The following is a 27,993-nucleotide window of genomic DNA, read 5'->3' as shown; positions in this document are numbered from 1 at the left end:
TGATTTTTCTCACTGTTTTTATTAATTGGCTTTATAGGCTAAAGTGCATAGTAAAGACAAAAAAGGAAATGTATACATAGCAAAGGGACGTTTTCTCGCCAACATTAGAAAGACCTGAGATGCCTAAGTGTCAGTTCTAGGGAACACTGGACTGAGGGAATACGTATGCAGGCAGCAGGCCTGGGGGCTGGCTTCTGGTATGGACCTGGGACCTACAGAAGCTGCTGGCATGCTAACCCTGCCCAGGCAAAAGCTGCAATAGAGGGTGTTGGGACAAAAGGGTCACACTTTGGATAGGCGCTGCTGGTACTAAATAAGAGTTTAGTCCTTTCAAGGCCCTGGGGAACCAGCACAGCTACTGAGCCTCTCCTATTGCAGGGAAAAAAACCTCAACCATCCCAAAGTGCAAGTCCCAGGAAGGGTACAGGGATCACTCCTTAGTTGGCCTGGGCCTGCTGCATAAGCCCCCAGCTGTGGTCTATCACACTTTCCCCCACTCTCAGTGAATATGTAACATCAGGATTAGTCAGTGAAGTCTTTGTCTCATCACGTGCCTCCGTCTCCTAGAATGAGGGTGCCCGAGGAGGGTAGGAGGGATTCTTGTGCTCCTTAAAAGGATAAGCAGCTCATAAACAACTCCTCTGGGCCTCTTTATTAGACTGGAAATGAGTGTGCAAGTTAGGTCCTGGCAATTTAGAATGAGTCTGCTTCACTGAGCTCCTATCTGCCTCTGGAGCACTGCGGAAAAAAACATGTGACTGAGTCAGGATCCAGAGACACTACTAGGTAGCCTGGGTGGAAGCCCCAAACGTGCTTCAGGCAGTCTGTCCACTAACTTGCAGAAGAGAGAAGAGATCTGTTAACTTCGCTCTCAGTTCTGGAAGTAAAGTGCTTACTCTAGAGCAGGGGTAAATCTAGAAACAAATGTGGGCAAGCCCTAAAAGTGGATCCTTAAATAGGTGCTAAGACTAAAAGGACAATAATAAAAAACAAACTTCGGTTCTTTCATGGGGGAGCCGGCCCCAGCCATACGGTGGCCAGGGCAAAAGGCAGCGGTATGTCATCTTCCTACATCATCCTCTGGATCTCCTCAAAGTTCAGCAGGTTGTTGGCCGTGTCAGACCAGGCAGGGTGCTGGGCCCCATCCATCTCGGAAGCAAGCTGATTGCTTCTTTCCAGAGTATGGTTCACGCCCCCAATCACCTCCTTACAGTCAGGACACGTGCCCCTCTGCATGGCTCCCCCACAATCACTAATCACATAGATGTGGCCATTGGGGCACTTGAACCAGTGGCCACGAGGGTAACCTATGGCTTTGACGATCTGCGCTCGTTCTTCCTCTGAGATGCCCAGGCCAGAACAGGGAAGGGTGGCTTTCAGAGCCTCCATCTTTCTCTGCACAAGCTGTTCATCCTCCCGGGTGAACTTACACGTCCCCTCGAGGATCTTCCGGACTCTGGAGACCTCTTCTGCTACGCGGCCTCTCACCTTCCCCTCTGCTATCTTGCAGCGGGTCAGCAGGTTCACCAGGTATGTGAGCCTCTGGATTTCACTTTGGAGGTCATCCAATTCCTGGCTGGTGAAGCTCAAACGCTTCTTGGCCAGCCACTCATGGACCTGGTCTAATCGAGTCCTCACCTGCTTCTGTTCTAAGACATGCACTTTTTTCAGGGAATCATATAGGCCAGCCAGGTGGTCATAGAAGCTGATATAATTCTCAACAAGGCCCAGGTCCTTCACTGACAGATTTTTCTGGGCCAGCTTCTCTTTCAACATCAGGAAGTCTTCAGGGAGCAGCTGGTAGAAGAGATTCTTCCTCTCCAGTAGGGCCTTAAGTTGTTCCTGGCTGACTGCAATTTCCCCTGCTGAGCCCAAGATCTTTTCCTTGACAACTTCAATCTCTTCCAGCCGCTGTTTGATGCTGGTTCCATACCTCAGATTTTTGCGGATGGGCACCTGGCAGATAGGGCAGACCTTCAACTTGATGGCAACTTCGTCATCCTTCTGCTCGTTCATGTAGCGGTCCAGGGCTTGCACCTCAAAGATGTGGCTGCAGTCTTCCAGCTGTACAAAGCGGGCATCTGGCTCATCCTCAAAGCCAAAGAAGATCTGGGTGACTTCTTCCTGGTGGCAGACACGGCACTTCTTGGGGCATGGTTCCCCACACAAACCAATGCAGGGGTGGCCGCAAGCCAGCAGCTTAGTACAAGGCACGTAGCAGGGGGGTCGGTCACAGGGCTCAGAGCAGAGTTTGGTGCACTGGTAGTGCTGGCAGCGCCAGTCACAGGGTTCCACACAGGGACTGCACAGTTCCCCACACTTTTTCTTGCACTGGCTGTGGACGCAGCGGTTCTGACAGGTCCGCTGGCAGGGTGGGCACTCACCAATGCACGGCTCCTGGCACTTGTGTGAACAGATGAGCAGGCGATTGCAGGGCTGTTGACAGCGCTCATGGAAGCGCCCTTTGAAGCAGCTGTGGCAGGAGCCGGGACATGGATGCCCACAGTCCAAGATGGTGCCACACTTGGTGGTGCATTTGACTGGCAGGTCATACCTGAGGTCCTCCACATGGCCACACTTCACCTTTTGGCTGTGCCCACACTTGAGTTTCACGGTGACCTTTTCTGAACACAACCGCACACAGTCTTCACCACATGGGTGGCTGCACCTGTGCCCACATTTCAGGACCTTGGGGCAAGGCTCTTGGCAGCAGAAATCTGACTCAGGCATGGAACAAGGGACCATTTGTTCATGGCCGCACCGGAGAATGACTTTGGGCACCTTCACCTGACAAGGCTGACACTCCTGGAAGCAAACAAGGGGGCACCGGTGCCCGTCTTGGCAGATCACCTTCTGGCATGGCTTCATGCACTGGAACTCCTTGTGCAAGGAGTCATAGGGGTGGCAGGCACGGGTGCAGACGTGCCCACAGCCCAGCCGGAACTCACAGGGTAGGCTGCAGCCTCCTTCGGGCACTTTTTGGAAGTCAGAAGCTTTGGATACTGAAGTGTGGATAACAGGGTGGTTCTGGCAGCACAGCTGGAGGGCAGAGCCTATCTGATTGTTCTCTCGAAGGGTATGGATGATCTTGCTCCACAAGGGCACCTTGGCCAGCATCTGCATGTTTCCAATGCAATACATTCCCTTCTTGGCACGGGACAAGGCCACGCAGATGCGGTTGGGTATCTGGAGAAAACCCACCTTGCCTTCCTGGTTGCTGCGCACTAGTGAGAGGAGGACGATATCATTCTCCTCCCCTTGGTATTTGTCCACCACATGGACCTTGACACCAGCAAATGTCTTGGCAGGCATGAGTTTGCGCAGGCAGAAGAGCTGCCCGGTATAGGTGGTGAGGATGGTGATCTGGGAGGGCAGGTATTCCTGACACAGGAAGTACTTGCACAGCTCCACCACAAAGCGAGCCTCATGCTGGTTCTGGTGGCTTTTGCCTTCTTGGATTTCCTGTTCAGGAAAGTTGTGTTCTACAAAGAAAAGGTTGGAAGAGACCCCCTGGAAAGAAAAAGAAGAGAAGGTACATTCATGGTAGTTTTTTCTACCTTCATGTGCGTTGGCCACTGACCCTGTCCCAGGGAAGGACCTTAGAAGGCTTCTACATACTCTGTACCATAATCTTTAATTTAGGAGCATTCCACTGTGCTGAATGCTTTATATACCTTATCTCCTTCAATACAATAATATTACGAAGCAGCAACCATTATTCTCATGTACAAAAGAAGACCCTGACCCTCAGAATTGGTATATAATTTGCTAAAGGTTACACAGCTACTAAATGGCAGAGCTGGGATTCAAAAACCCAGGTCTGTATTCTCAACTTATATTCTATTCCTCTTCTTAATAACTAGCTTTTTACTGTTTTGATTTTTGTTTTTGGCCACATCACATGGCTTGAGGGATCTTAGTTCCCAACCAGGGATCGAATCCAGGCCCCGGCAGTGAAAGCACCAAGTCCTAACCACTGGACCACCAGAGAATTCCCAATAGGCAGCTTTTTAAAAAGCTGGCTGTTTTCCCTTCTGAAAGCCCTTTTTTGTCCTGAGGAAAATATAACCTCCTAGGTTGCTGACAGCATCAGAGAAAGATCAGGTAGGGCAGATTCACCTTAATCTTCTCGTATTTGAGAACAGAGGGATGGTTTTCCAGATCCTGGTAAATGTGGGGTGTCAAAAGCCGGGCAATTTCAGGGCACATGCGGTGCTGAAACAAGACATGTATGTCATTAAAAACATGGGCGGTGCTGAAACATGTATGTCATTAAAAACATGGGCGGTGCTGAAACAAGACACGTATGTCATTAAAAACATGGGCAAAGAGTAAAATGGACAGTTTTCTAAAGACTAAGTTGCTAGTGGAAAATCTGGGGCAGTAACATTTGAAAAGAATAATAGGGAAAAAAGAGCAGAATGTAAACAGCTCCTTCATCTGACACAAACTCAACACAGGCTGAACTTGCGGTATTTTAAAACAAAAAAACAAAATAAATCTGACAGAGTCATTTCATTACTAAACTAGCAGTATTTTAATGAAATAAAAATGCCAAGCTTTCTTGTTGGCATTTGGCAGGCTCCCAGGAGCCTTCCCTTGGACATTTGGTAGTAACAAAGGTCTAGCTTCTCACCTGGTAGTTCAGACGGACAAAGGGAATGTTTACTTTCACCAACCGTTCAAAGAGGGACACCTCAAGGTTGAAATTCTTGGCCAGATCATACACATTGGCACTGGGGCGCAGCTGAGAAGAGAAACACGTCTGAGGATTCTCCACTGAAAATGTATTTTAACCATCCACCCATCTACCCACCTATCAAATGTTTTTCAAGTGGCTTCTGTGTTCCAGGCACTGCTTTAGTTGTTAACAGGCTAAGGACAAAGAGTGACAAAGGCCATGAAGCCAAGAAATAAGGGTGATGGGACAGAATGCCCAGGGGTGGAGGTTCTTTACATAGGCCTCTCTGAACAGTGACATCTGAGTTGACACCAGCATGGAGGAAGTCACCAGTCATTCAAAGAGCAAGCCATAAGAGAGAGCAGAAAGAAGAGGGTGGGAACACAGTGAGCAAATGAGATAGATGGTGGTATGAGGTGAGGTCAGAGAAGCAGGCTGAACCCTGAGAATACTGGCCTTTGTAGGCCACTTTAAGAAGCTTGACTTATTTATTTATTTATTTTTGGCTGCGTTGGGTCTTCGTTGCTGTGCACGGACTTTCTCTAGTTACGGCGAACGGGGTTACTCTTCATTGCGGTGCGCAGGCTTCTCATTGTGGTGGCTTCTCTTGTTGCGGAGCATGGGCTCTAGGCACGTGGGCTTCAGTAGTTGCAGGACGCAGGCTCAGTAGTTGTGGCTCACGGGCTCTAGAGCACAGGCTCAGTAGTACTGCCGCATGGGCTTAGTTGCTCCACGGCATGTGAGATCTTCCCGGACCTAGGGCTCGAACCTGTGTCCCCTGCATTGGCAGGCGGATTCTTAACCACTGCGCCACCAGGGAAGCCCCAGAAGCTTGATTTTTATTTTAAGTGCAATGGGAAACCACTGGAAGGTTTTAAGCTGGGGAGTAACATGACCTGATTTACTTTTTAGCTCCTTTATGAAGAATGGATTAGAAGGTGGCAAAAATGGAAGCAGTGGGATGGGGAACACGCTGTTTTAACAGGCCACTTAAAAGGCCACGGTAGGGCTTCCCTGGTGGCGCAGTGGTTGAGAGTCCACCTGCCGATGCAGGGGACACGGGTTCGTGCCTCAGTCGCAGAAGATCCCACATGCCGCGATGCGGCTAGGCCAGTGAGCCATGGCCGCTGAGCCTGCGCATCTGGAGCCTGTGCTCCACAGTGGGAGAGGCTACAACAGTGAGAGGCCCGCGCAGCGCAAAAAAAAAGGCCACGGTAGATTATTAAAAAGTAGTAAAGGGGGGGCTTCCCTGGTGGCGCAGTGGCTGAGAGTCCGCCTGCCGATGCAGGGGACACGGGCTCGTGCCCCGGTCCGGGAAGATCCCACACGCTGTGGAGTGGCTGGGCCCGTGAGCCATGGCCGCTGAGCCTGTGCGTCTGGAGCCTGTGCTCTGCAAAGGGAGAGGCCACAGCAGTGACAGGCCCACGTACCGCCAAAAAAAAAAAAAAAAAAAAAAAGTAGCAAAGGGAACCTGAAATGGATAATGCTACCTCTAAAACATGCCCCCAATCTAAGAGCACCTGCTCTTAGATTGAACATGGGAGGTGAGGAAAAGAGGTGTCACAGACAGCCACTAATAAGCTTGAGGACTGGTAAAGCAGAGACCAGGGTCTTCCTGTCTGATTCCTGATTCCACTCCTGCAGAGAGCCAGCCTATCTTCTAGGGGCCCCTGGCCTACCTGCTGGTGGTCCCCAATCAGAATGAGGTGCTGGCAAGCTTTGCTCAGGGTGGCAATGGTGTGGGCCTCAAGGACTTCAGCAGCCTCTTCCACGATGACGATCCGAGGCTCCACCTTCTGCAGGATCTGGCGATATTTGGCAGCACCTCGAGTCAAGAGAACAAAGAGAGTTCTCTGAGCGGATGTACTGGACTCGCTGTGCCACTGGGCTTCTGGATTGGTGACCCCCGAGCCTGGGTCTGTTACAACTGAGTCCTCACATTCACCCAGGGCCACGGTGACCACTGCATGAGAATGAGTGCTGCTGGGTGGTCTCCAGAGCACCATCCCCATGTTGTCACTGTTGAGGTTCTAAATGCAGTAGAAGCAAGTGGGTGAATTTCACCAAGAGAACCCTAAACACAGCTTGCTTCCAATAGCTTTTCATGGTATTTTCCTCTAACCTACTAAAGAAGTTTCTCTTTACCTGTCCTAGATAATCTGATAGGCATTGGCAACAGTAGTGAACTCTATGCTTTCTTACCTGTTGTTGTCATTCCTACAACTTGGGCATCTTTCAGGATGTGCAGGTCTTCCTGGAGTCTCAGCTCTGCCATTCTCTCTGCTGATGTGCGGTACTGACGTTCATAGCTGAGGATCTTTCGGCGGGTGTCAGCCTGGTACATCTGTAGCCACAGCCTGGAGAATGTGAAGAACCAGGGAGAGGAAGCCATGTGCTTTTTGAGAAGGTGGAGGAAGCCCCTTCAGTGTGCCCTGTGCATGAAGTGGAACCTACACCCTAGAGGAAGTTACAAGCCACAGAGAAAGGAGAGAGACCCAGATGTGCAGGGACCTGAGAGTCCAAAATGGCCAACAAAATGATGTGCAGGGAGATGTATGTAAGTGGTCAGGAGCTAAGGAAGGAGGGGGCTAAAGAACAGAGGTTAACTACTGGACAAGAGCAAGGGACTTTAAAAGCTTCAGGAAGAATTTCTCACAAACTGTCCCTACTCCATTCCTGCCTGAGTCCCCACTCCTCCCCTCACAATTACTTGTAATTGTGGAGAATTACTTGTAACTCTCCACAAGTAAAACAGATCATTTCACCACTCTGCTGTAAAACCTTCCAGTGGTACTCTTCAGCCCTAAGAGGCCCTGCACAGTCTGGCCCCTGCCCACCTCTCTGACCTCACTTTCTATTTGTCTGAGATACAGCCATGCTGGCTGCCTTCTTTCAATTTCTCAAACATGCTCCCTCCCCCCTCGAGGCCTTTACCCGTGTGGTCCCTGCAAGCTCATCTGCTCCCCCTTCCCAACTGGCCTTATTAATGCCTACTCATCTTCCAGATTCTGCCTCCAATGTCACTTTCCTAGATATCTCAGATCAGATCAGCTCCCATGTTAATATTCTTAGCACTCCTTGCTCTTTTCTTCCTTGGTGTTGATGCCTGTTTGTAACTTTTTATTTGTGGAACTAACTGATTTGTCTTCCTGGATAGCCTCTAAACCCTGTGAGGGTAGAACCAAGCGTGTCTATTCTATCCCATGGCTGCATCTAGCACTCAGCTCAGTGGGGTGCTCAATCAATCGTCGGTTAACACTAATATTGAAGATCTGAAGGGCTTATATTCTAGGAACAGGAAAGGAACCCCCTGGGGAAATTACATGGGCTGGCTGCGGCTGGGGGTAGGTGGGGGTGGGGTGGGCACAGTACCTATAAAGCTGCCAGCGAGAATTCAGGTCCAGCTGCCAAACATCCTGGATTTCATTGGCCTCGGCCTCAGTCATGGTGTTCAGCTTGCGAAGTTCAACCTTCACCTTCTTTTTCATTTTCTTTTTCTGGTTGCGCTGGGTCTGTGGATATCAATACCAGTCAGAGTCACTGAGTAGAGGTGGGCCTGGTTCTAAGCCCGAGGCGGGGGCTAGAGTACATTTAAAAAAGGAGCTGTCATCTCTGATGAACTTCTCTAAGTGTCTCACACTCTCCCAACAGATATTTCATTGCTAAATGAGGGCTCTGGAGCCAGTTTGTCTGGATTCAAAGTCCCATCTACCTCTTATATGTTGCGGGACCTAGAGTAAGTTACTGAACCTGAACCTCTATGTGCCTCAGCATCCCCTTCCATAAAATGGGAATAACAATAGTACCTCTTCACAGAGTTGCTGGATTGACTGAAGGAGTAAATACATGGAAAGCACTTTAGAAGAGTGCTGGCACTAGTCATTACTGAACATCTTTGACCACAGTCTGCTTCTCATTCCTAAAGCATATGTCATGACAGTAGTGGAGGTGCGTCTCTCTCGTTAAATGCCATACAGGTCCTGCTAAGATGGTCTTAATGCCGTTATATCAAGATAGTACCTTTAAGAAGTGGGTAAAAGGCACCATTTCGGAGAAAGTGCTCCCCCCGGCTCTGCATGAGCCTTTAGAAGGACTGGCATGCCAGATAGATGTCACAATACTATGGACCCCCCTCCGCTTCAAAACCAAACAATTCAACTCCTCCAGAGGCCAGATGGCAGATGCCCAATCCATGCTTCCAAGTATTGGGCTCATGATTCTGTCCCTCGCATAGAGATGTTGAACTGAACTAGGAGATCAGATTCAAAGCCAGCAGACTGGAGAAAGCTGCATTCAAAGCTGCCCTTAAAGTCCCTTAAATCATCAGTGGGGTTCAGTGTTCTATTGTCAGAGTAAGACACGGTAAATTCTGAGGACCACTAGGTTCTACCAAAGGAAGGAGCGGACAGAAAGTCTGGGCATTTATACTATTCTGGCTCTAAGAGAAATATCAAATTTCAGAGTGATTGAAGGATAAATATTCCATCCAGTCTACATAGCTTACTTCATTCTGTTTTACTTGAATCCTCTAAAATCTTAATGCACAGACTTGTTTGTAGTTGAAAAGAGAATATCCATGAAAGCACCAAGCACTGAGACCGTAAGTGTTTGATCTGACTCATATGTGCTGCGCTTCTCTAAAAGTTCAAGAGAAGCACTTGGCTACCTACTTCCTGTCTTTCTAAGTTAGCATTTCTTGCCAGGGCCCCTCTAAAAGGCCATAATTTTTATACTCTTGGAAACTGGACCTATCTTTTTTTTTTTTTTTCCTGCAGTACGCGGGCCTCTCACTGCTGTGGCCTCTCCCTTTGCGGAGCACAGGCTCCAGATGCACAGGCTCTGCGGCCATGGCTCACGGGCCCAGCCGCTCCGCGGCATGTGGGATCTTCCCGGACTGGGGCACGAACCCGTGTCCCCTGCATTGGCAGGCGGACTCTCAGCCACTGCGCCACCAGGGAAGCCCTAGACCTATCTTATACTAGGATTAGGTTGTAAAAGGGTAAATTAAGCTAATTATGAGGATGCAGTGAATACGGTGCAACAGAAGTGAGTGAAAATCAGGGGCTGCGGTTCTGGTCAGAACATATGCTCTCAGGCCTGTTTAGGAGAGTTACCCACACCCACCTGGCAATAATAACTGAACTCTCATTTCCTACTCTGTTAGGACTTGCAGGGGCTACGAGGAAGTGAACTTACCTCCCACTCTCCTGCAGCCTGCTCCTGCCCGGCTGCTGTCCCGGGGCCATAGTTGTCTAGCCTCATGGCCAGAAGCACTTTAGCCAACTCCTGTACTGCCCCATTCTCTTCCTTCTTCCGTCGCCGGGGCCTCACCACCTCTTCCTCCTCAATCATCCGGTCTGCTTGAATCAGTTCAGCCTCCTCTGCGATCTCAATCAGCGAACCCTCCTCTTCCCCTTCTTCCTCCTCCTCCTCCCCTTCTGCCTTGGCTAAGAGAGGAAAGCAGTCAGGACAGGGATGGAGACTCTTGAAGCCAAAGGATGAAAAAGGGTACCTATAAGAGCTTAGATGCATGAAGACATTCTTAAGGGGTTTAAGTGGTTACCTCTGGGTAGGGAAATGGGAGGAATGACAGGGGAGAGAGACTTAGGTTTCCTTGCATACATTTTTGTTACATTTAAAAAATCACATGAATGTATGCCTTTTTAAGGAAGGTTTTACTTATGTCAAATACATATACAAAGGAAAGTATACAACGTAAATGTGCAACTTAAAGGATTATAAAAGTATATAAAATGAACATCCAAGTACCTTCCACCCAACTTAAGAAGCAGAAAGTTACCAATTTCTTTGAAGACCCTTGTGGGCTCTACTAACCTGAATTCTATATTAGTCATACCTCCCTTTTAACTTTACCACATATATAATATATATGTATCTTCAAACAACCACCATCATCTAGTTTTGACTTTTCTGAGCTCTATATAAATGAAATCATACTGTATATATCAATATTTTCCTATAACTTGCTTTTTTCATTCAGCATGGTTTTGGTTTTTTTTTTGCGGTATGCGGGCCTCTCACTGTTGTGGCCTCTCCCGTTGCAGAGCACAGGCTTCGGACGCGCAGGCTCAGCAGCCATGGCTCACAGACCCAGCCGCTCCGCAGCATGTGGGATCTTCCCGGACTGGGGCACGAACCCACGTCCCCTGCATCGGCAGGCAGACTCTCAACCACTGTGCCACCAGGGAAGCCCAAGCATGTTTTTGAGTCATACATATTGCTGTATATGCTGTAATTCAATCCTTTTCACAGTTGTATCCATTATCTGAATAGATTGTAATTTATCCATCTGGTGTACAAATGTGGATGGATATTTGAGTTCCTTCTGCCTTTCTTTTATCATAAAGTGGTTTTGCCAATTAATATCGCCATTAGCCTCATATCAGAGTTCCCACTGCTCCACATTCTTTCAATGTGGGATTATATCAAACATTTAAATTTTTGCCAATCTAGTAGGTGTGTAATAGTATATCGTTGTAGTTTTAATTCCTCTCATTTCTAATGAGCACTTTTCATGTTTATTGACCATGAGGATTTATTTTGTGATGTGCTTATTAAAAGTCTTTTATCTGTTTTCCTATTAACCTATTATTTGTCTTTTTCTGATTGATTATAGCTCTTTACTTTTAAGTCCTGCTCTTCTAGTCTTTACCATTCCACCTTAAGATGTGATTCTAGGCAGACATGCACCTCTTACCTGTATTTTCAGGTCCTGCTGGAGCAACACTTTGGGTGAAAGAACCAACACCTAGACCCAGCCACTCCAGCATCATGGAATGCTTCCAGCCCTGGAAGCAAACCCATTCGCTATTCTGAGGAAAGAATTATTAGTCATGAGAATTCTATGACAACTAGCATGAGGAAAGGTCTTCTCAAAGGATCAAGAGGTAATTCCCTTAAAATTCTCTTAAAAATGCAACGTTTGGGCAACTGGCTCATTTAATATGACTTGCATAGATTTAAAAACAAAAATTTCCTGCCTCTTTTGAAAAAATCAGGAGCTATGGGAGCAATGAGCCTGCATTCCTAAATGGCAACAAATGGCCGAAGTTGGCTGCTGCCACCCCTTTTCCAGTTTGCCTCAGTCCTTGCTACTTCCCAACGCCTCACATCTAGCCTGCTTCAGTCCTTTATAGGACTCTGACTGACCCTTTTAGGCTTTGGGGCTTGAAACCCTGGAAATCACCAACCCATTGATAGTAGAGCTACCATCTCACTGGATTCCTGGCCAACCACTTTACGGAGATCGTGTCAGGTACTTCCCTGGTGGTCCAGTGGTTTAGACTCTGTGCTTCCACTTCAGGGGGCACGGGTTTGATCCCTGGTTGGGGAACTAAGATCCCTGCATGCCGCGCAGTACAGCCAACAAAGAAAAAAAAAAAATACACAGATAGCAGATACTTCTTATAATATCCTTTGAAGGCAGGCGTTATTATTATTCCTGCTTGACTGCTGAGGGACCTGAGGATCACACTGGCTCAAGTCACAAGTCTGTGTGACCAGTCTGTCAAGTCCCAGATCCTCTATATGTGCTAGGTTGCCTCGTTATGATTTTGTTTAATTTAACAAGCACTTAGAGCACTTATTAAATCAAGAGGTTTACAAATATTGACTTGTTTATTCAATAACAATCCTATAAGAAATAAGTTGATCTGTAAGAAACTGCCATTTTTGCAAGTTAAATTTAAAAATATTGGCAATTTCACGGGGTTCAACTTAATGTTATTAGCCGCACTTTTTTTTTTTTTTGCCACGCCTCACGGCTTGCGGGATCTTAGTTCCCCGACCAGGAATGGAACCCGTGTCCCCTGCAGTGGAAGCCTGGAGTCTTAACCACTGGACCTCAAGGGAAGTCCCTATCCCCACTTTATAAAAGAGGAAACAGGAACAAGAAAATTAAGTAACTTGCCTAGAGCAAAATCAGTATTCACATCCAGCAGACTGGCTCCAGAGTCTTGTTTCTGACTAGTATATTCAGCTGCCTTTTCTCACGAAAAGGAACTTTTCACATCACAGCAGCATCTTAGCAGATTATAGCTAATGCTTTGGACTTCTACTTCTGCTGCCAAATATGGGGACAAGAGAGATGCTTGTGCCCCACAAGATGACCCCTACCTGTACTGGTCCATTCATCAGGCTTTTCCAGTGTTGGAGGGAGATGTACTTCTCCAAATGCTGTTCCCGTAGTACGCCACGCATGGTGCACTCCAGGGTCTGGGCCCCTTCATGCAGCTCTTGCTCTGACTCTTTCATTTGTGTCACGATCTATCAAGAACAGAGGGAAAGAAATGATGAAGAAGTATCATCATGTCCCAAACTCAGTCTCTGCCTTGAGGGAAAACAAAGCTAACACAGGAACAGCCAGTCTTTAACCAAAGGATTAATATCTAAAATGTCTAAAAACCTCCTACCAACTAGTAAGAAAAGGAAACAAATAATACAACAGAAAAGCAGGCCAAATATACTGTGGTAGAGACCGCTCTCTTTTTTCCTTAGTAATAAGAACTCAAAGTTTTGGTTGGGCACAATGCTGCCCAGCTAGAAGATGATACTTACCTGGTCAACAGGCCGTAAGTAAAAGTGCTATGGGTGGTTTTGGGGAAGTAGCTTTAAGGCCCTGGCAGGGGCTGGGAGGGGTGGTGTGCCCTTTTCTGTCCTTTCCCCATCTTGGATTATGAGGGCAAAGATCACACCGTAGGATTACCCGAATGGAATGCTGGAAGGAACCAGGGTCCTTCACAGCTTTGTGGAGCCTCCCTATCTCCCTTGGACTGCCTACCCAGAAAGCCACTGCTATCTTGGTTAGTTCTCCCTTGAGCTACCTCAGATCTCCAAAGCTGGGACTTACACTCATGTAGGCCCTTCGGAGGTGCATGGGGAGGTTGCGGCGGAATTCCCGCTTGTTCCTCAGCTCCCTCAGGGTGAACTGCTTCAGGATTTCACTGTTGCTCCTTCCACCTACCCGCACAATGCTGGTCTTTTGACACTTATAGATGCCTGTGGAGCAAAGCAGAGCATGGCAGAGTTAAGAGGAGCTATGCTGGATTCTCTCAGGTGAGAGCTGTGTATGTTTGGGACGTTGTTGCAGCCGGTCCCTTAGGGTACAAACTGGTACTTACAGGGAACCTACCCCACCAGTGAACAAGAAGGCCCCAGAGATGATGTGACCTGCAGAGCAGTAAAGTGTGGTGCTTAAGAGCACAGGCTTTAGAATCAGACACTTGGGGACCCAAGTCTTGTCTGCACACTTACTGCTATGTAACCTGGGGCAGGTTACTTAAGTTGAGCCTCAGTTTCTTTGTCTGTGATTTGAAGACAGTAATACTTTCCTTATAGGGCTATAGTCTGGATAAACGAGAGAGTATCCTTATAGCTCCTAGGGAGGGCCTGGCCCAAAGTAAGCATTAGTAAATGTTCTCTATTATTCACTCTACAGATATTTACTAATTGCTTATTTTGTGCCAGGCATGTGTTAGTTTCTGAAGATACAGTGGTCAAAACACAGGTTCAGTTCCTCATTTGTTCTCATGTCTCACAGTCTACCAGAGAAGATACATATTAAACATTTTATCATAATAAAACTTAATACTATAAATACATGCTAAAAGTGTATAACAGGGGACCTTAACTAGCTTGGGTGGGGCAGAGATCTAATTTTTAAGGATCTAATTTAAACTGATACTCTAGGAATAAGGAAGATTTAATCTAGGTGAAAGGAGGATATGAAAGAGTGGAAAATAATAGTCTAAGCATTATTTTCCAGAGGAAAAACAAATACTTATTCATTCATTTATGCAATTAGTATTGTTTGAGTGTCTAGTATGTGCCAGGATCTGTGAATATAGCAAGAAACAGGACCAATCCACTTAGTGTTTATAGTCTAGGGTAGAGACACATACAAATAAACTGGTACATATATGCTAATTAAGTATTTGAAGGAAAAAATACAAAAGGAGTCTTAACCTTGTCTGGGGCCAAGAGGGCAAGTCCACATGAAGTGAGACCTGAGGAATCAGCTGGAGCCATCCAGGCTGGGTGCATCAAGATGGAGACAGCGGGAGAAAGAAAAAGTACATGCTAGGCAGAGGGAACAGCATGGGCCAAGGGAGAAGCTGGAGGAAGTCAAGAAACTGTAGACAGTCAGGGTTGCTGGAGTTAGAGAGAACAAGGGAAGAGGTAGGAGATGAGGTTCAGAATTAAGCTGGAGCAAACCACACACAGCCTTTCAGGCTGTGGACTTTATCCAAAGAGCAATAGAAAGCTACTGAACTTGCTGATGGTTCAAAGTCGAGAACTTTTTTTTTGGCCACACTGCACAGCCCGCAGGATCTCAGTTCCCTGACCAGGCACTGAACCCGGGCCACAGCAGTGAAAGCCCAGAATCCTAACCACTAGGCCACCAGGCAACTCCCAACAGAGAACAATTTTGCCTACAGATATTACCTTCCAGAAACTGGTCCAAAGCATGATTAGTATAACACACAACCAAGATGGGGAACTTCTGGAGGCTAATTTGCCAAACAGCCTCGTTGGTTAGAAGGGCCTGAACAATTTTTAGACCCACATAGGTTTTGCCTAAAAAACAAGGAAAAAGGAGAGTTAAAAAACTTAGAGACTTTCTAAAAGGAGTAATTATGTACGCAAATTATTATTATTATTTAAAAATTTAAGGTAATATATTGAGATGGTTTAAAATCCTAGAAGCGCAAATGGGTGTGTTATGTCCTCCTCACTCTTCTGCCCCCAGCCACCTAGTTCCTCTTGGAAGCAACCGGCGTTACTAGTTTCTTGTGTAACTTTCCAGAGGTAGTCATTCTATGCACAAACAAAAACGAATATACAGTCTTTTTCTAGCCTTCCCCTTCCTTTTTAAAATACAAACAGTAGCAGACTATTTTCACCGTTCTACATCCTGCTTTTTTCACTTAATATAGTTCTCTATCAGTACATAAAAAGAATCCTCTTTTTGTTTTTCAGGGCTGTAAGGCATTTTTTTAGCCAGTTTTCTGTTGATGGACATATACATTGTTTCCAATCTCACACAGCAAATTATTTAGAAATGCTTTTTTTAAAAAATAAATTTATTTATTTAATTTATTTTTGGCTGTGTTGGGTCTTTGTTGCTGAACGCGGGCTTTCTCTAGTTGTGGTGAGCGGGGGCTACTCTTTGTTGTGGTGCACAGGCTTCTCATTGTAGGGCTTCTCTTACTGCAGAGCACGGGCTCTAGGCACACGGGCTTCAGTAGTTGTGGCATGTGGGCTCAGTAGCTCTGGCTCGCGAGCTCTAGAGCGCAGGCTCAGTAGTTGTGGCGCACAGGCTTAGTTGCTCCGTGGCATGCGGGATCTTCCCGGACCAGGGCTCGAACCCGTGTCCCCTGCATTGGCAGGTGGATTCTTAACCACTGCGCCACCAGGGAAGCCCTAGAAATGCTTTTAATATACCACAGTAGACTTGCCTTTGTGATAGGAGTGAAAAACTCACAGAAATCAACATCGGAGTTAGAGTTATGGGCTCATTAATAAATGGTCAATAATTAATTGTTTACAAACAGCTAAATTCTTACATTGTGTCAAGCTGAGAAGCCACTGTCCTCAAAAATACTCAATGTTGAGTGAGCAATACAAGAAAATAAACATTTCAGTACAGCTGAATACTTTTCAGTATAGATAAATAACAATTTCTTGCTTCCTTTTTTTTCTTCAAATAATATGTATTGAGTGCCAAACAGGTGTTAGACACTGGGTTAGGTGCAAGAAATACAATGGTGAGCAAAATAGCCATGGTTCTTATCTTCCTGGACCTGACAGACTTGCAGAAGAGAAAGATAATCACACAAACAAATGCGAAAATCACAAATGTAGGAAATGAGAAATACAAGGTACCAAGAAAACAAATAATTGGGATTCTGGCCTACTCAATGAGATTAGAAGAGGCTTCCCTGGGAAAGTGATAACTGAGTAAGAGCGGGCAAGGCGGAATAGGGATGGACTGGTTGGGAGGTTCCTGACATCTTCCAGTGAGTGAGGACAAGGTCTGGCTCCAGCAGTTGAGATAATTACGCAGACTGGGGAGAAGTTTCAGAGATAAACTTGATTGGAACTTGATAATGGTTTGGCTGGGGTGAGGAACAGAAAAGGATAACTCCTATGTTTCTAATTTGGAGGACTGGATGGCTAAGGAGTCCTTCGGAGGAAAGAAAATCTTTATAATTCAATATTTACCCCATCCTCTCCTACTGCTTCCTTCCCCTTGGAATGGATACTTTTCGGGATTTCCACCTCAAAAATGACCCCCTTTGTCACATCCCTCTCAAACTCACAGGTAGGCTGTTTCTTAGTAGCTCTGTGTGTGTGTGTGTGTGTGTGTGTGTGTGTGTGTGTGTGAACCTAGCATGTTGTCACATTCCTCTCAAACTCACAGGTAGGCTGTTTCTTAGTACCTCTGTGTGTGTGTGTGTGTGTGTGTGTGTGTGTCAACCTAGCGTGTTGTCACATTCCTCTCAAACTCACAGGTAGGCTGTTTCTTAGTAGCTCTGTGTGTGTGTGTGTGTGTGTGTGTGTGTGTGTGTGTGTATCAACCTAGAGTGAAATGATTATATTACTATACTTGGAGCTAAAGAGTCTCAAGTCAAATGATAACATTAGGGGAAATTAGTTGCAACATGCATATTTTGAAAATACAAACAGCTTCTATAAATCAGTAAGAAAAAGAAACCATTCAACAGAAATATGGCAAATATGAAAAGGCAATCTACAGAAACAGTTATATAGATAGCTAATAAAAACAAGAAAGGATATTTAATCTCACTCTTGATTAAAGAAATACAAATTAACCACTGTGATATACATTTCCAGAGGACAATTTGGCACTATCTATTAAAATTACTAATTCACGTATTCTTTGATTCAGTTAGGGATTTCTCTCCTGGATATACTCTGCTTCTGTGTGAAATGACTCACAAACAAGGTTATTCACTGACCTATTGTTTGTATCAGTAAATCTTTCCATAGGGAACTGGTTAAAGAGATTATGAGCTATCTATACAATGGAATATTATGCAGCCACAAACAGGAGTGAGATAATACTTATGCACCAGTATGAAAGGATCACCAATGTATTTTATAAGTGAGCAAAGCAGAACACATGCAAAGTGTTTTCTAGCATAGTGAGTCAAAAAAAAGTGGGGGGAAATAAATATAAGTATGCATTTGCTTGAATATTCATAGACTATCTCGGGAAGGATAAACAGGAAGACAATAACATTGCTTTAGATAAAGGTACTGGGTGGGATGGTGGGAGGAGAGAGACGTGGAATTTTTAAAATATTTGAACCATTTTTTATTAAAACATAAAGTTAAAATTAATAATGAGCCAAAAACTCTAACCTCTCAGATCAGCAAAAACTGCTGATGAGCAAACATTGATAACATACAACAATGCTGGAAAGTATATAAGGAAATGGGAACACTAATTCATTCTCGGTGGCAGTACAAACTGGTACATCCTTTTTCTTCTTCTAAAGCCCTGAAAGCATCACTTTAATTATGCAGATTTTCCCATCATATGGGTGTTTCTTATCAGAAAGAACTTTCCATTTTGTTACATTAATTTTTTATCATGAGTTGCCATTCTTTTATCGTTATTTTTAAAGAACCTCTTCCTGTTTTGTTTTTTATTTTTTAAATATTCTTTTGGGAGGGTAATTTAGCAGTACCTACCCTAACTATTAATGTGAATTTCCACGTTAGGAAAAAAACTACAGAAATAATAAGCAGAGTACTCAGAGATAAACACACACAGATATAGATTATGAATACTTATTAAGCACTGTCTATGAAACCAAAAAAAAAATCTTGGTGCATTCATGCCATGAATGCAGGCATGGTAAAAAAGAGTGAGGTATATTTCTAAATGTGACTGTAGTGTAAAGAATGTAAAAATATCCGTACATGTTATATACATATATATAAACTGTAGGCCAATATATAGAGCATAATCTTGTTTTTGTTATTTAAAAAATAGGAAAAGTGTGCTATGTAAACATATAAATACCCATAAAGACACAAAGATATATCAGTTTTAACTTTGGAAAACATCTCAAAAGACACATGTCAAACTGCTAATAGTAGCTGTCATCTCAGAGGAGGATTAGAGAGTGGCACACAGGGAGGAAGATGTAGGGAAGTATATTTCCAACAGAAGAGAGAGAGAAGCCAGGAGCCGGCTTCTAGACTGCCTGAGTTCTAGTCTTAGGTCTGTCACTTGTCATCTGTGTGAGCTTCAACATATTATTCAACCTCTCTTTGCCTTAGTTTTTTCCATCTGTAAAATGGAATGGTTTCTACCTCACAGAGTTGCAATGAGTTAACAGATGCAAATCATATACAGCAGTATTTGGCGTCCAGTGCTATTATATACCTGATATTATTTAACTTAAATTTATATAAGATCAAGCAAATTAATATAGCCTGCAACGGAGCAGAAGTAATGCATCTCCCTAAGTCTAACCCCTCAGCAGTCTTACTACGCACACCAATGGGTCCTCACTGGAAAATCACTATGAGAAGCTGCTTTTTCAACAAGTTCAATGCCCATTTCAGGGCAATGTTTTAAACCGAGACATTCCAGAAACCTAGAGTCAAGCCTCCCTTGCCTATCTCACAGGGCAGATGTCATGTGCTCTGAAAAATTTTCTCTTACCTGTTCCAGGAGGTCCTTGAATAATAGCCAGTTCTCTTGTGAGAGCAAACTGCAAGGCTTCCATCTGGGAGTCATCCAGCTTCAGGGTTTCTTTTGAGGGCCACTGGCTGGGGTCTAAGACATTAACTCTGAGATGTCTCAAGCCCTCAGTATTCCTCAGAGATTCCCCAGTGGCAGAGGGATCCTTTATTAAGGGAGTGAAATCATATCTGCCCCCCATTAGCAAGTACCTTGGCTCCTTCACATAAGAGTCACATTCCACGATGTTCCTCTGGAAGGGGATGTCTTCCTCTTGGACTTCCTGGAGTCCTTCCAGGACGTGCCTATAGGCCTCAAAGTATGCAGTTGTTTCCACCATGAGGAAAGAGTCAGAGGGCTGGACATCTGTTAGCAGCTGTTGGCTCTGCTCATTGAAGCAGAGCTGGACAATTCCTCGGCAGAGATCTTCCTGCTCCCGATTAGACACGGTGGCAAAAAGAAATGTCTCAAAGTTGTCCTTGGACATGCACACCAAGGACCCATAGAGCAATCGCTTGGAGTTCTGCCAGCGAACAAACTTCAGTGATTTTGTGTCAAATTGCACCTTGTAGACAATGCCTGTTGACGAACACACGGGGGTGATGATCCTGGTATCAAAGTAGATTCGGATGTCATCAAACTTTCTCTTCCTCAGGCCTTGGTCTTCAAAGCTTTGGAGAAGTTCCAAAATGCCCTCCCGCAGGGGTCTGACAAAATCCTCTCGCAGGAGTCGGAAGTGGGTATCCAGATAGATAGCAGTGCTGTCGTATTTTCCAGAAATGATGTTGGGGCGAAGGAATGGCCTCTCATCCAAGTGCACTTCATTGTAAGTGGGGTAAATGGGCATGGTCCGGTAGCTCTCAACATGGTCTTCTGCCTCAGGCTGCACGAGAGTGTAGGTGTCCACTCTTAAAGTGCCCTCTCGTCTCTTTTCCTGCAGATGTTCGATGATGGTCTGGACCTTTTCCAGGTTCTTCTCTGTCTCTTCTCCTATGTCAACACCAGAGGCTCTCAAAGCATTAAGAGAAGCTGGCAGGACAGAAATGAGCATGGAAGTTTCCTGCACAGAGCTGGCAGGGAAGACACTTACAAGGTCCTGGAGGAGGGAGATGATGTTGCTAATGTGTTCTGGATACTGGTTTCGAACATGGGGGATGGATTCAGTGATCATCCCTACCACATAAGCCGGCAAGCAGATTTTGAGGAATGTGGAATTCTTCAATATGCCCAGAACATGGAGAACGCTGTGGCGGTCCATTTTGGAACTGCAAGCCTTCCGAAGAACTTGGCAGATGAGCTCAAGGAAGTTGGACTTCATAAAAGAATGAGACAAGAGCTCCTTCAGTCCTAAACTTGTGGCAAGTGTGATGACCACCTCAGAGGGATCTTTCTGCAGAAGACTTTCTAGGAACTTGTAGCCCAGTTTCTTCACCTGCTGTGGCTGTTCTGCAGGCTTTTGGTGGGGGTTCCGCCACTGCTGAAAGTTTTCACCGGGTCGTGGTGGTCTGCGGTTCCTTCCCTCCTGGTTGCCACTTCTCTGCCTGGTGTCATTTTCCTGACCATGTCTTTGGCCTCTAGGTTCATCATTGGCATGCCCCTCCTGGTTTCTCCTTCCCTGATGTGGGTTCCTGCCCACTGCCCCAAACCTCTCTTCTCTTTGCCGATGAGGAACAGGATGGTTGTTGGCCCTAGGATGCCTTCCGGGCTGGTTGGCTCCTCCTCTGAGAGCACTGGCCGCTGGATTATCGGCCTGATTTCTAGCTCTTGGTGGTAATTCTCCATCCATAGGCCCTAAACACAATGGGAATTTTGGGTAAGCACAATGATATGGACATACTTTCATTTTCCAAAACAACTAAGGAGCTTAGGTTTTATTTGGAGAGAAAAAAGGTTTCCGACCAAGTCGTGATAAATATAAACTAGTTTACAAGGGTTGTTGTATATATTACAAAAATATTGTTTTTTCAAAGGGTGCAACAGAAAAAATAAACATTTGTTGAGTGCCTAATACATGATAGAGGATAACTACTCATTTAATCCTCACACGCTGGGATTATTTCAGAGGCTCAAAAAGGTCATCTCATTGCTTTCAGTCTCTTGGCAGTACCGAACAACAGTGAGAGCATGAGTTTCACAGCTGAACAGACCTGGTTCAAACCTTGGTCTAGGTACTTCCTTACTGTATAACCTTGGCTAAGTTGCATAATTTCTCTAAGCTTCACCATCTGGGTTGCTGTAAAGATTAAATGTTTATAAAATGCTTAGTATACTACCTGACACATAAAAAGCTCTCATTAATGTTAATTACTAACAGAAATACTAATAATTTTTTATTGGGAATACCCTGCTGATCTCTAGGACCATTTGTTCTGCCTCTAAACAATTAGGTCATAGGCAACAGAGACATCAAATGGGATAAAACCATAAAGGGAAATGCTTTTTGAACCTTCCTCAGCATCAGATGGCAAAGGGGAAGGTAGGGCTTCCTTTACCAAGATGTTTTTGAGCCAAATAATAGATTGTGAAGGAAACTGAAAAATAAAACTCAAGTTCTATTTCAGGAAACTGAGAAATGAAACTCAAACTGTGATTCAGGAAACTGAAAAATGAAAATTAACTTTTCCTCCTTTCTGCAGCACGAGTTCATCGACCTAGTACTTATCTATTCCCAAGCCTCAGACAAGGAGGTGTGGGGAGAGGAAGGAGACATACCCAGCACACACAGGAAAGCTAACATCATCCTGTGGCTGAAGCTGAATTTGTCTTCCTTGATCTGCCACACATTTCATAAGTGACCTTGGCAAACATACCCAAGCCCTTTTTCTTTCAATTTCCTTTTCTCTAAAACGGATTCTAAAGCTGACCCAACTTAGCAGAATGACTTGGAGATTTTAAGAACAAATAAACAAAAGAAGACTGTATGCCATGATTGGATGATAACAAATGTTATGAAAGTTTCAAATGCACATCATATTCAAGATGATTGTACCATTTCATGCCATCAGATCCTAAATCCACTAATGTACATTTCCTTGCTTTGTATGTTGTCGAGAAAATTTTAATGTGACAAGACAAAGGAAAATTTGGTAAAATATAAATACTGTAATACCGAACTTTAAATTTTTATAATTGTTACTTTTATATTTACTTTTCAAACTCCCAAGACATCATAAGAAAGTCCTACTTTTAATAATCTGATCTGATTAGAAGACTCAGTATTTTGGAAGAATGGAAAATTGTATCATTTCTCATCCTTTCAACATTCACATAGCTCATAAAATAAAGTTCTACAGTTCCTCCTCATTCGTTCCATGACTGATACTCAGAAGACATGTTGCAAACTTAGGGAAAGGCAAGAATCCATTCAGTTTAGTTTCGTTTTAGAAAGTTCTGAGCAAACAGAATAATCACTACAGTAGAGTGATGCTTTCGGAACTAACTTTGCTTTGGTGCCTAGGACTCTAGACATGTACTATCAAATACACGGTGACTAGCTATGTGTAGTTATTAAGCATCTTAAATATGACTAGTCTGAATTAAGATGTGTAAAATGACACATGGAATTTTAAAGACTTAACAGCAAAACATGTTAAATACCTCATTAAAATTTTTTATATTGATAACATCTTAAAATTATAATATTTGAATATCTGGGGGGAGTCAATACAAATATTAAGATTATTAAAGTACTATGAACACTAATTAGAAAAGGTATGTGCACCCCTAGGTTCACGGCGGCATTATTTACAATAGCCAAGATACAGAAGCAGCCTAAGTGCCCATCAACAGAGGAATGAATAAAGAAGATGTGGGGTGTACACAAACACACACACACACACACACCACACACACTATATATACACATACATATATATATAAAACGGAATACTACTCATCCATAAAAGAATGAAATCTTACCATCTGCAACAACATGGATGGACCTAGAGGGCATTACGCTAAATAAGACAGAGAAAGACAAATACTGTATAATTTTACCTATATGTGGAATCTAAAAAACCAAAGAAATGAATAAACACAAAAAAACAGAAACAGAATTATAGATACAGAAAATAAATAGGTGGTTACCAGAGGGGAGGGAGGTAGGGGGAGAAGATAAATAGATGAGGCAAATTAAGAGGTACAAACTTACAGTTGCAAAATAAATGCATCATGGGTATGAAATGTACAGTGTGGGGCATATAGTCAATAATTATGTTATATCTTTGTATGGTAACAGATTGTGTAACTAGACTTACTGTGATTACTTTGAAATATATAGAAATACTGAATCATTATGTTGTGTAACAGGAACTAACATAATGTTGTAGGTCAATTATACTTCAAAAACAAAGTCATAGAAAAGGAGATCGGATTTGTGGTTTCCCGAGGTAAGGAGTTGGGGGAGGGGAAAATGGATGAAGGAGTCAAAAGGTACAAACTTCCAGTTATAAGATAGATAAGTACTAGGGATATAAGGTACAACATGATAAATGTAATTAACACCATTATATATTATATAGGAAAGTTGTTAAGAGAGTAAATCCTAAGAATTCTCATCACAAGGAAAAAATTTTTTTTCTATTTCTTTAAATTTGTATCTATATGAGATGACAGATGTTCACTAAACTTATTTCAGTAATCATTTCATGATACATGTAAGTCAAATCATTTATGCTGTACACCTTAAACTTACAGTGCTGTATGTCAATTATATTTCAATAAACCTGGAAAGAAAAAAAAGTCCAAGAAAAGTACTATAATAGTAAAATATATTCAATTATAATAAAATGATATTATTTGGATATATTGGCTTAAATAAGACAAATACCAAATTTTATTATATTAAGTTTTTAAAATGTATATTACCTGTTTCTTTTTGTTTTTAATGATGCTACTAGAAAATTAAAAATTAAGTTTTGGGCTTGCATTATGTTTCTACTGGATAATGCTCCTCTAAACCAGTTACTTCCGGGGACTTCCCTGGTGGTCCAGTGGCTAAGACTCTGCGCTCCCAATGCAGGGGGCCCAGGTTCGATCCCGGTCAGGGAACAAGATCCCACGTGCTGCAACTAAGACCTAGCGCAGCCAAATAAATAAATATTAAAAAAAAAAAAACAGTTATTTCCATTTCTGACACCTCAACACTACCTTTGCTAAAGTGAACTGCACCCATTTAGAAGCTCTCTTAAGGAGAGGGGACGGTCGTCTAGTCTGAGTCATTCATGTTGTAGCTAGTGAATAAACCATTCTCTTTTTTTTTTTTTGGGCCATGCTGTGCGGCTTGCAGGACCCTAGTTCCCCAACCAGGGATTGAACCTGGGCCTTGGCAGCGAAAGCATCAAGTCCTAACCACTGGGCCCTCTGGGAATTCCCAGGAATAAACCATTCTTTACTTAAGAGATGCAGTCTATTTTGGTGGGCCTGCTCATTCATAAGTAACTCAATTTCCTTCCCATTACAGATTTTCTTCAACGTACAACTGGGTTACTTCCCGATAAACCCACTGTAGGTTGAAAACATTAAGTCGAAAAAGCATTTAATACATCTGATCTATCAAACATCATAGCTTAGCAAAGCCTACCTTAACATGTGCTCAGAACACTTACATGAGCCTACCATTGGGCAAACTCATCTAACACAAAGTTTATTTTATAACAAAGTGTTGAATACCTCATGTAATTTACTGAATAACGTACTGAAAGAACAGGATGGTTGTCTGGGTACAGAATGGTTGTAAGTGTACTAGCTGTTTACCCTTGGGACAGAGTGGCTGACCGGGAGCTGCAGCTCACTGCCGCTGCCCAACATCACAAGACAGTATCTTACCCAGGAAAAGTTCAAAATTCAAAATTTGAAGTATGGTTTCTACTGAATGCATATTGCTTTTGGACCATGTTGCAAAGTCAAAAAATCGTAAGTGGAACCATCATCAGTCTGGGACCATCTGAAGGTAGAAACCCTTGCTCACCTCTGTGGTTAATATGAGGATTCCTGGGCCGGGCCTCCGGACAAGGTCTTCGGTTCTCCATGTCTGAGTCACCTGATTTCTTCCACGTTCACGTTACTTTCAGTTGTCTGGAAGTCCGCACAGGTTGACAGTTATTAGTGCCTTTTGAAATACAGCATCCAGCAGGAAAAAAACCCAAATAGTATCAAGCTAATCCTTTCTACCTCTACATCTTAATGATTCGTTAATTAAGAGTCAAACATAGATTTTAATCATGTGCACAAGTGTTCAATTCTGCGAATGCTCAATTATGATACAAAACACTAAATTCACAATCTAGGATCAAATTTCAAAGGATCAAATTCCCCCTTCCCTTTATCCTTGTACTTTCTTGGGGTTAAGGGAGTGTCATCAATTCCCATTCAAAACTCCTGTTTGATTTATGCCTTTAGCCAAGATACTTAAGCAGTTGCTAGGTTTCACTTTCCTCTCCTATAAAGCAAACAAATATTGTTGCCACAACAGAAAGAAGTACATTTTTATGAACCCCCAAACCATGTATTTACCATTCCATCCAGCATTTATACTATATAATACTCTATAGCTTACAGTACTCTATAGTACATAAATAATTAGTGAGCAGTTATCCCTATACTACTCTTTGGAACACAGCCAAATGGATTAAGTCCTCCGCTCTATTGAATCAAGAGAAAGAAATTACGTTTCAATAACCAGGAGGCTACAGGATGCTGTTTCCTCAGGACAGCTAGATATCCGCAGTTCTTTCCTTCTCCTCTTTCTTTTATCTTGATGGTTTTCGACAGTAGTCCTGTAAGAGAAAGAGGAAGCCCCTTATAAGGCAACTTCTCCATCCTACTCATACACATCATGTGGGCTGGGGCTAGGGAAAGAGTGGCTAACTGAGAGTCCTCAGCAAAGGGACTTTTTCAACTGTCCCTTTCACTGAGTTTTAAAACATTCATAGTTGGAAACTGTGAATAGATCTGGCATTACATGAGGAGTAGCTTTTACCCTCATCAGAGAAAGGAGTCCCTTTCCTTCCTGCTGGGAATATTTTTGGTGAATCTCATCCCTCATCTTATCAAACCCAGCTCTCATGGCACAGGTTCAATATTTAGAGGGTTTTTTGTTTGTTTGTCTAATTAGAAAAAAATGCTCAGAGGAAAATTCCTTCTTCCTCTTGTTGAATAGAAACTCACAAATTTTCTGGGATAAAAGAAACAAGAAAAGAAAAAAGAAAGGCAAGGAAAGGGAGGAGCAGAGAGGAACAGGAAATGCTACCACAAAAGCAGAATCGAACGGGTTTCTTTGGGAATCAAGGCCTGTAAGGGCAGGATGAAGAAAATCAGTGATGGTCAAGCTGCTGTAGTGGTTAAATTAGAGAGGAATATTAATTACCAGGATGGGATGAAAGAGGTGAGAGCTGGGTTTCAGGGGGAAGTCTCCAGGGTCCTGAGAGAGTATAAGAAAGGATGGAGAAGTCCCTGTCACCCAGGCGCCCAGCAGCTCCTGATGGAGATACTGTAGGGTCAAGGGAGAGCCAGGGCTGTGTGCGGCAGTGAAGAAGGTGCCAGGGCAAAGCTGAAGCGGGGAGCCGCTGGGGAGGTGGGGGACAGTGGAAGAGGTTTGGGGGCCTCAAGGAGAGGGTGGGGCTGAGCTCAGCTGGGGGCTGTTTGCTAAAGTGATGAGGGCCTGGAAATAGGAGTGGGGAGTCTAGGTGCGGAGGGTGGTTGTAGAGAATGGGGATGAATGAGGTGATGAGGGGAGCTGAGGACGCTGGAAGATGAAGGGGGAGCTGTGGCAGAAAATGAGGATGGAGATGGGGGGACAGAGGAGAGCTAGGTGATGAGGTTGGAGGCGGAGGTGGTGATGGAGGCGCTGAGGGGGCTAAGAGGGGCGCTGAGGAGAGGGGCCAGGGGCTCAGGTGGGTGATGGGGGCGCTGAGAAGGTGACGGGTACTGAGGCGGTGACGGGTGCTGAAGCGGGTGATGGGGGCGCGGGGGCTGAGGAGGTGGCGGGGGCGCTGAGGCGGGCGTCGGGGCAAAAGTGGCAGTGGAGGGGCGGCGCGGGCGCCGGGGGTCGCGGCGGGCGGGAGCAAATGCGTGACCGGGGCGCGGGGCGGGGGTCGCTCACCGGGCTCCAGCGCGTCCTCTCTCTGCCAGCGAAGCCGCCGCCGCCGCCGTCTGCTGCTCGGACTCGGGCCCAAGCAGGTCAGCGGCCCCGCCCGGCGCAGCTTACTTTCGGTTTCCTTTCCCCGCAGACACTGGGCGGGCCGAGGGGCCGGCCCAGAGGAGGAGGGAGGGGAGCAGGAGGGGGCCTGGGACGGCGAGCGAGGGGGCCGGGCCCTGGCGCAGCCGGCGCCCCCGCCCTTAGGCCCGGCAGGGGCGGTTGGACCCGCGGGCGTCGCCTCAGCTCCCCGCGGCGGCAGGGCAGGCGGTCTTGGGCCGGCGCCGCTGAGGGGAGGGGACTGCGGGGGGCGGCTTAACGGCACCCGAGGCCGTTGCAGGCCTCAGCCGTACCCAAAGGAGCGGGGACCCAGCGGACAGCTTGGTGCGTGTGAAGCGCGACATGGCGGCGAGGCCGACGAGCCCGGGTGGCCTCGTG

At 44.9% G+C, this 27,993-nt stretch overlaps 1 protein-coding gene across 2 annotated transcripts; it reads right to left on the bottom strand.

The window, feature by feature from the left end:
* Window positions 1-11: 11 nt before the first annotated feature.
* Window positions 12-27,929, bottom strand: ZNFX1 (zinc finger NFX1-type containing 1). Of its 2 annotated transcripts, none has more exons than XM_060033435.1 (15): window positions 27,523-27,929; window positions 26,090-26,197; window positions 25,390-25,496; window positions 19,404-21,212; window positions 15,146-15,277; window positions 13,551-13,699; window positions 12,818-12,967; window positions 11,400-11,514; window positions 9,878-10,128; window positions 8,054-8,193; window positions 6,884-7,038; window positions 6,361-6,506; window positions 4,637-4,747; window positions 4,120-4,215; window positions 12-3,510 (listed from the first exon to the last, which is right to left on the bottom strand). In XM_060033435.1, the coding sequence occupies exons 3-15, from the start codon at window positions 25,448-25,450 to the stop codon at window positions 1,069-1,071; spliced, it is 5,757 nt and encodes a 1,918-aa protein (XP_059889418.1). In that variant the 5' UTR covers window positions 25,451-25,496; window positions 26,090-26,197; window positions 27,523-27,929; the 3' UTR covers window positions 12-1,068. The 2 variants fall into 2 exon arrangements, with proteins under 2 accessions (XP_059889418.1, XP_059889420.1); XM_060033437.1 differs by having other exon boundaries at window positions 26,101-26,197.
* Window positions 27,930-27,993: the final 64 nt, after the last annotated feature.

This window comes from Delphinus delphis, chromosome 15 (assembly GCF_949987515.2).
Source record: "Delphinus delphis chromosome 15, mDelDel1.2, whole genome shotgun sequence".
NCBI classification, from domain to species: domain Eukaryota; kingdom Metazoa; phylum Chordata; class Mammalia; order Artiodactyla; family Delphinidae; genus Delphinus; species Delphinus delphis.
This window is presented reverse-complemented; position numbering and strand designations above follow the sequence as displayed.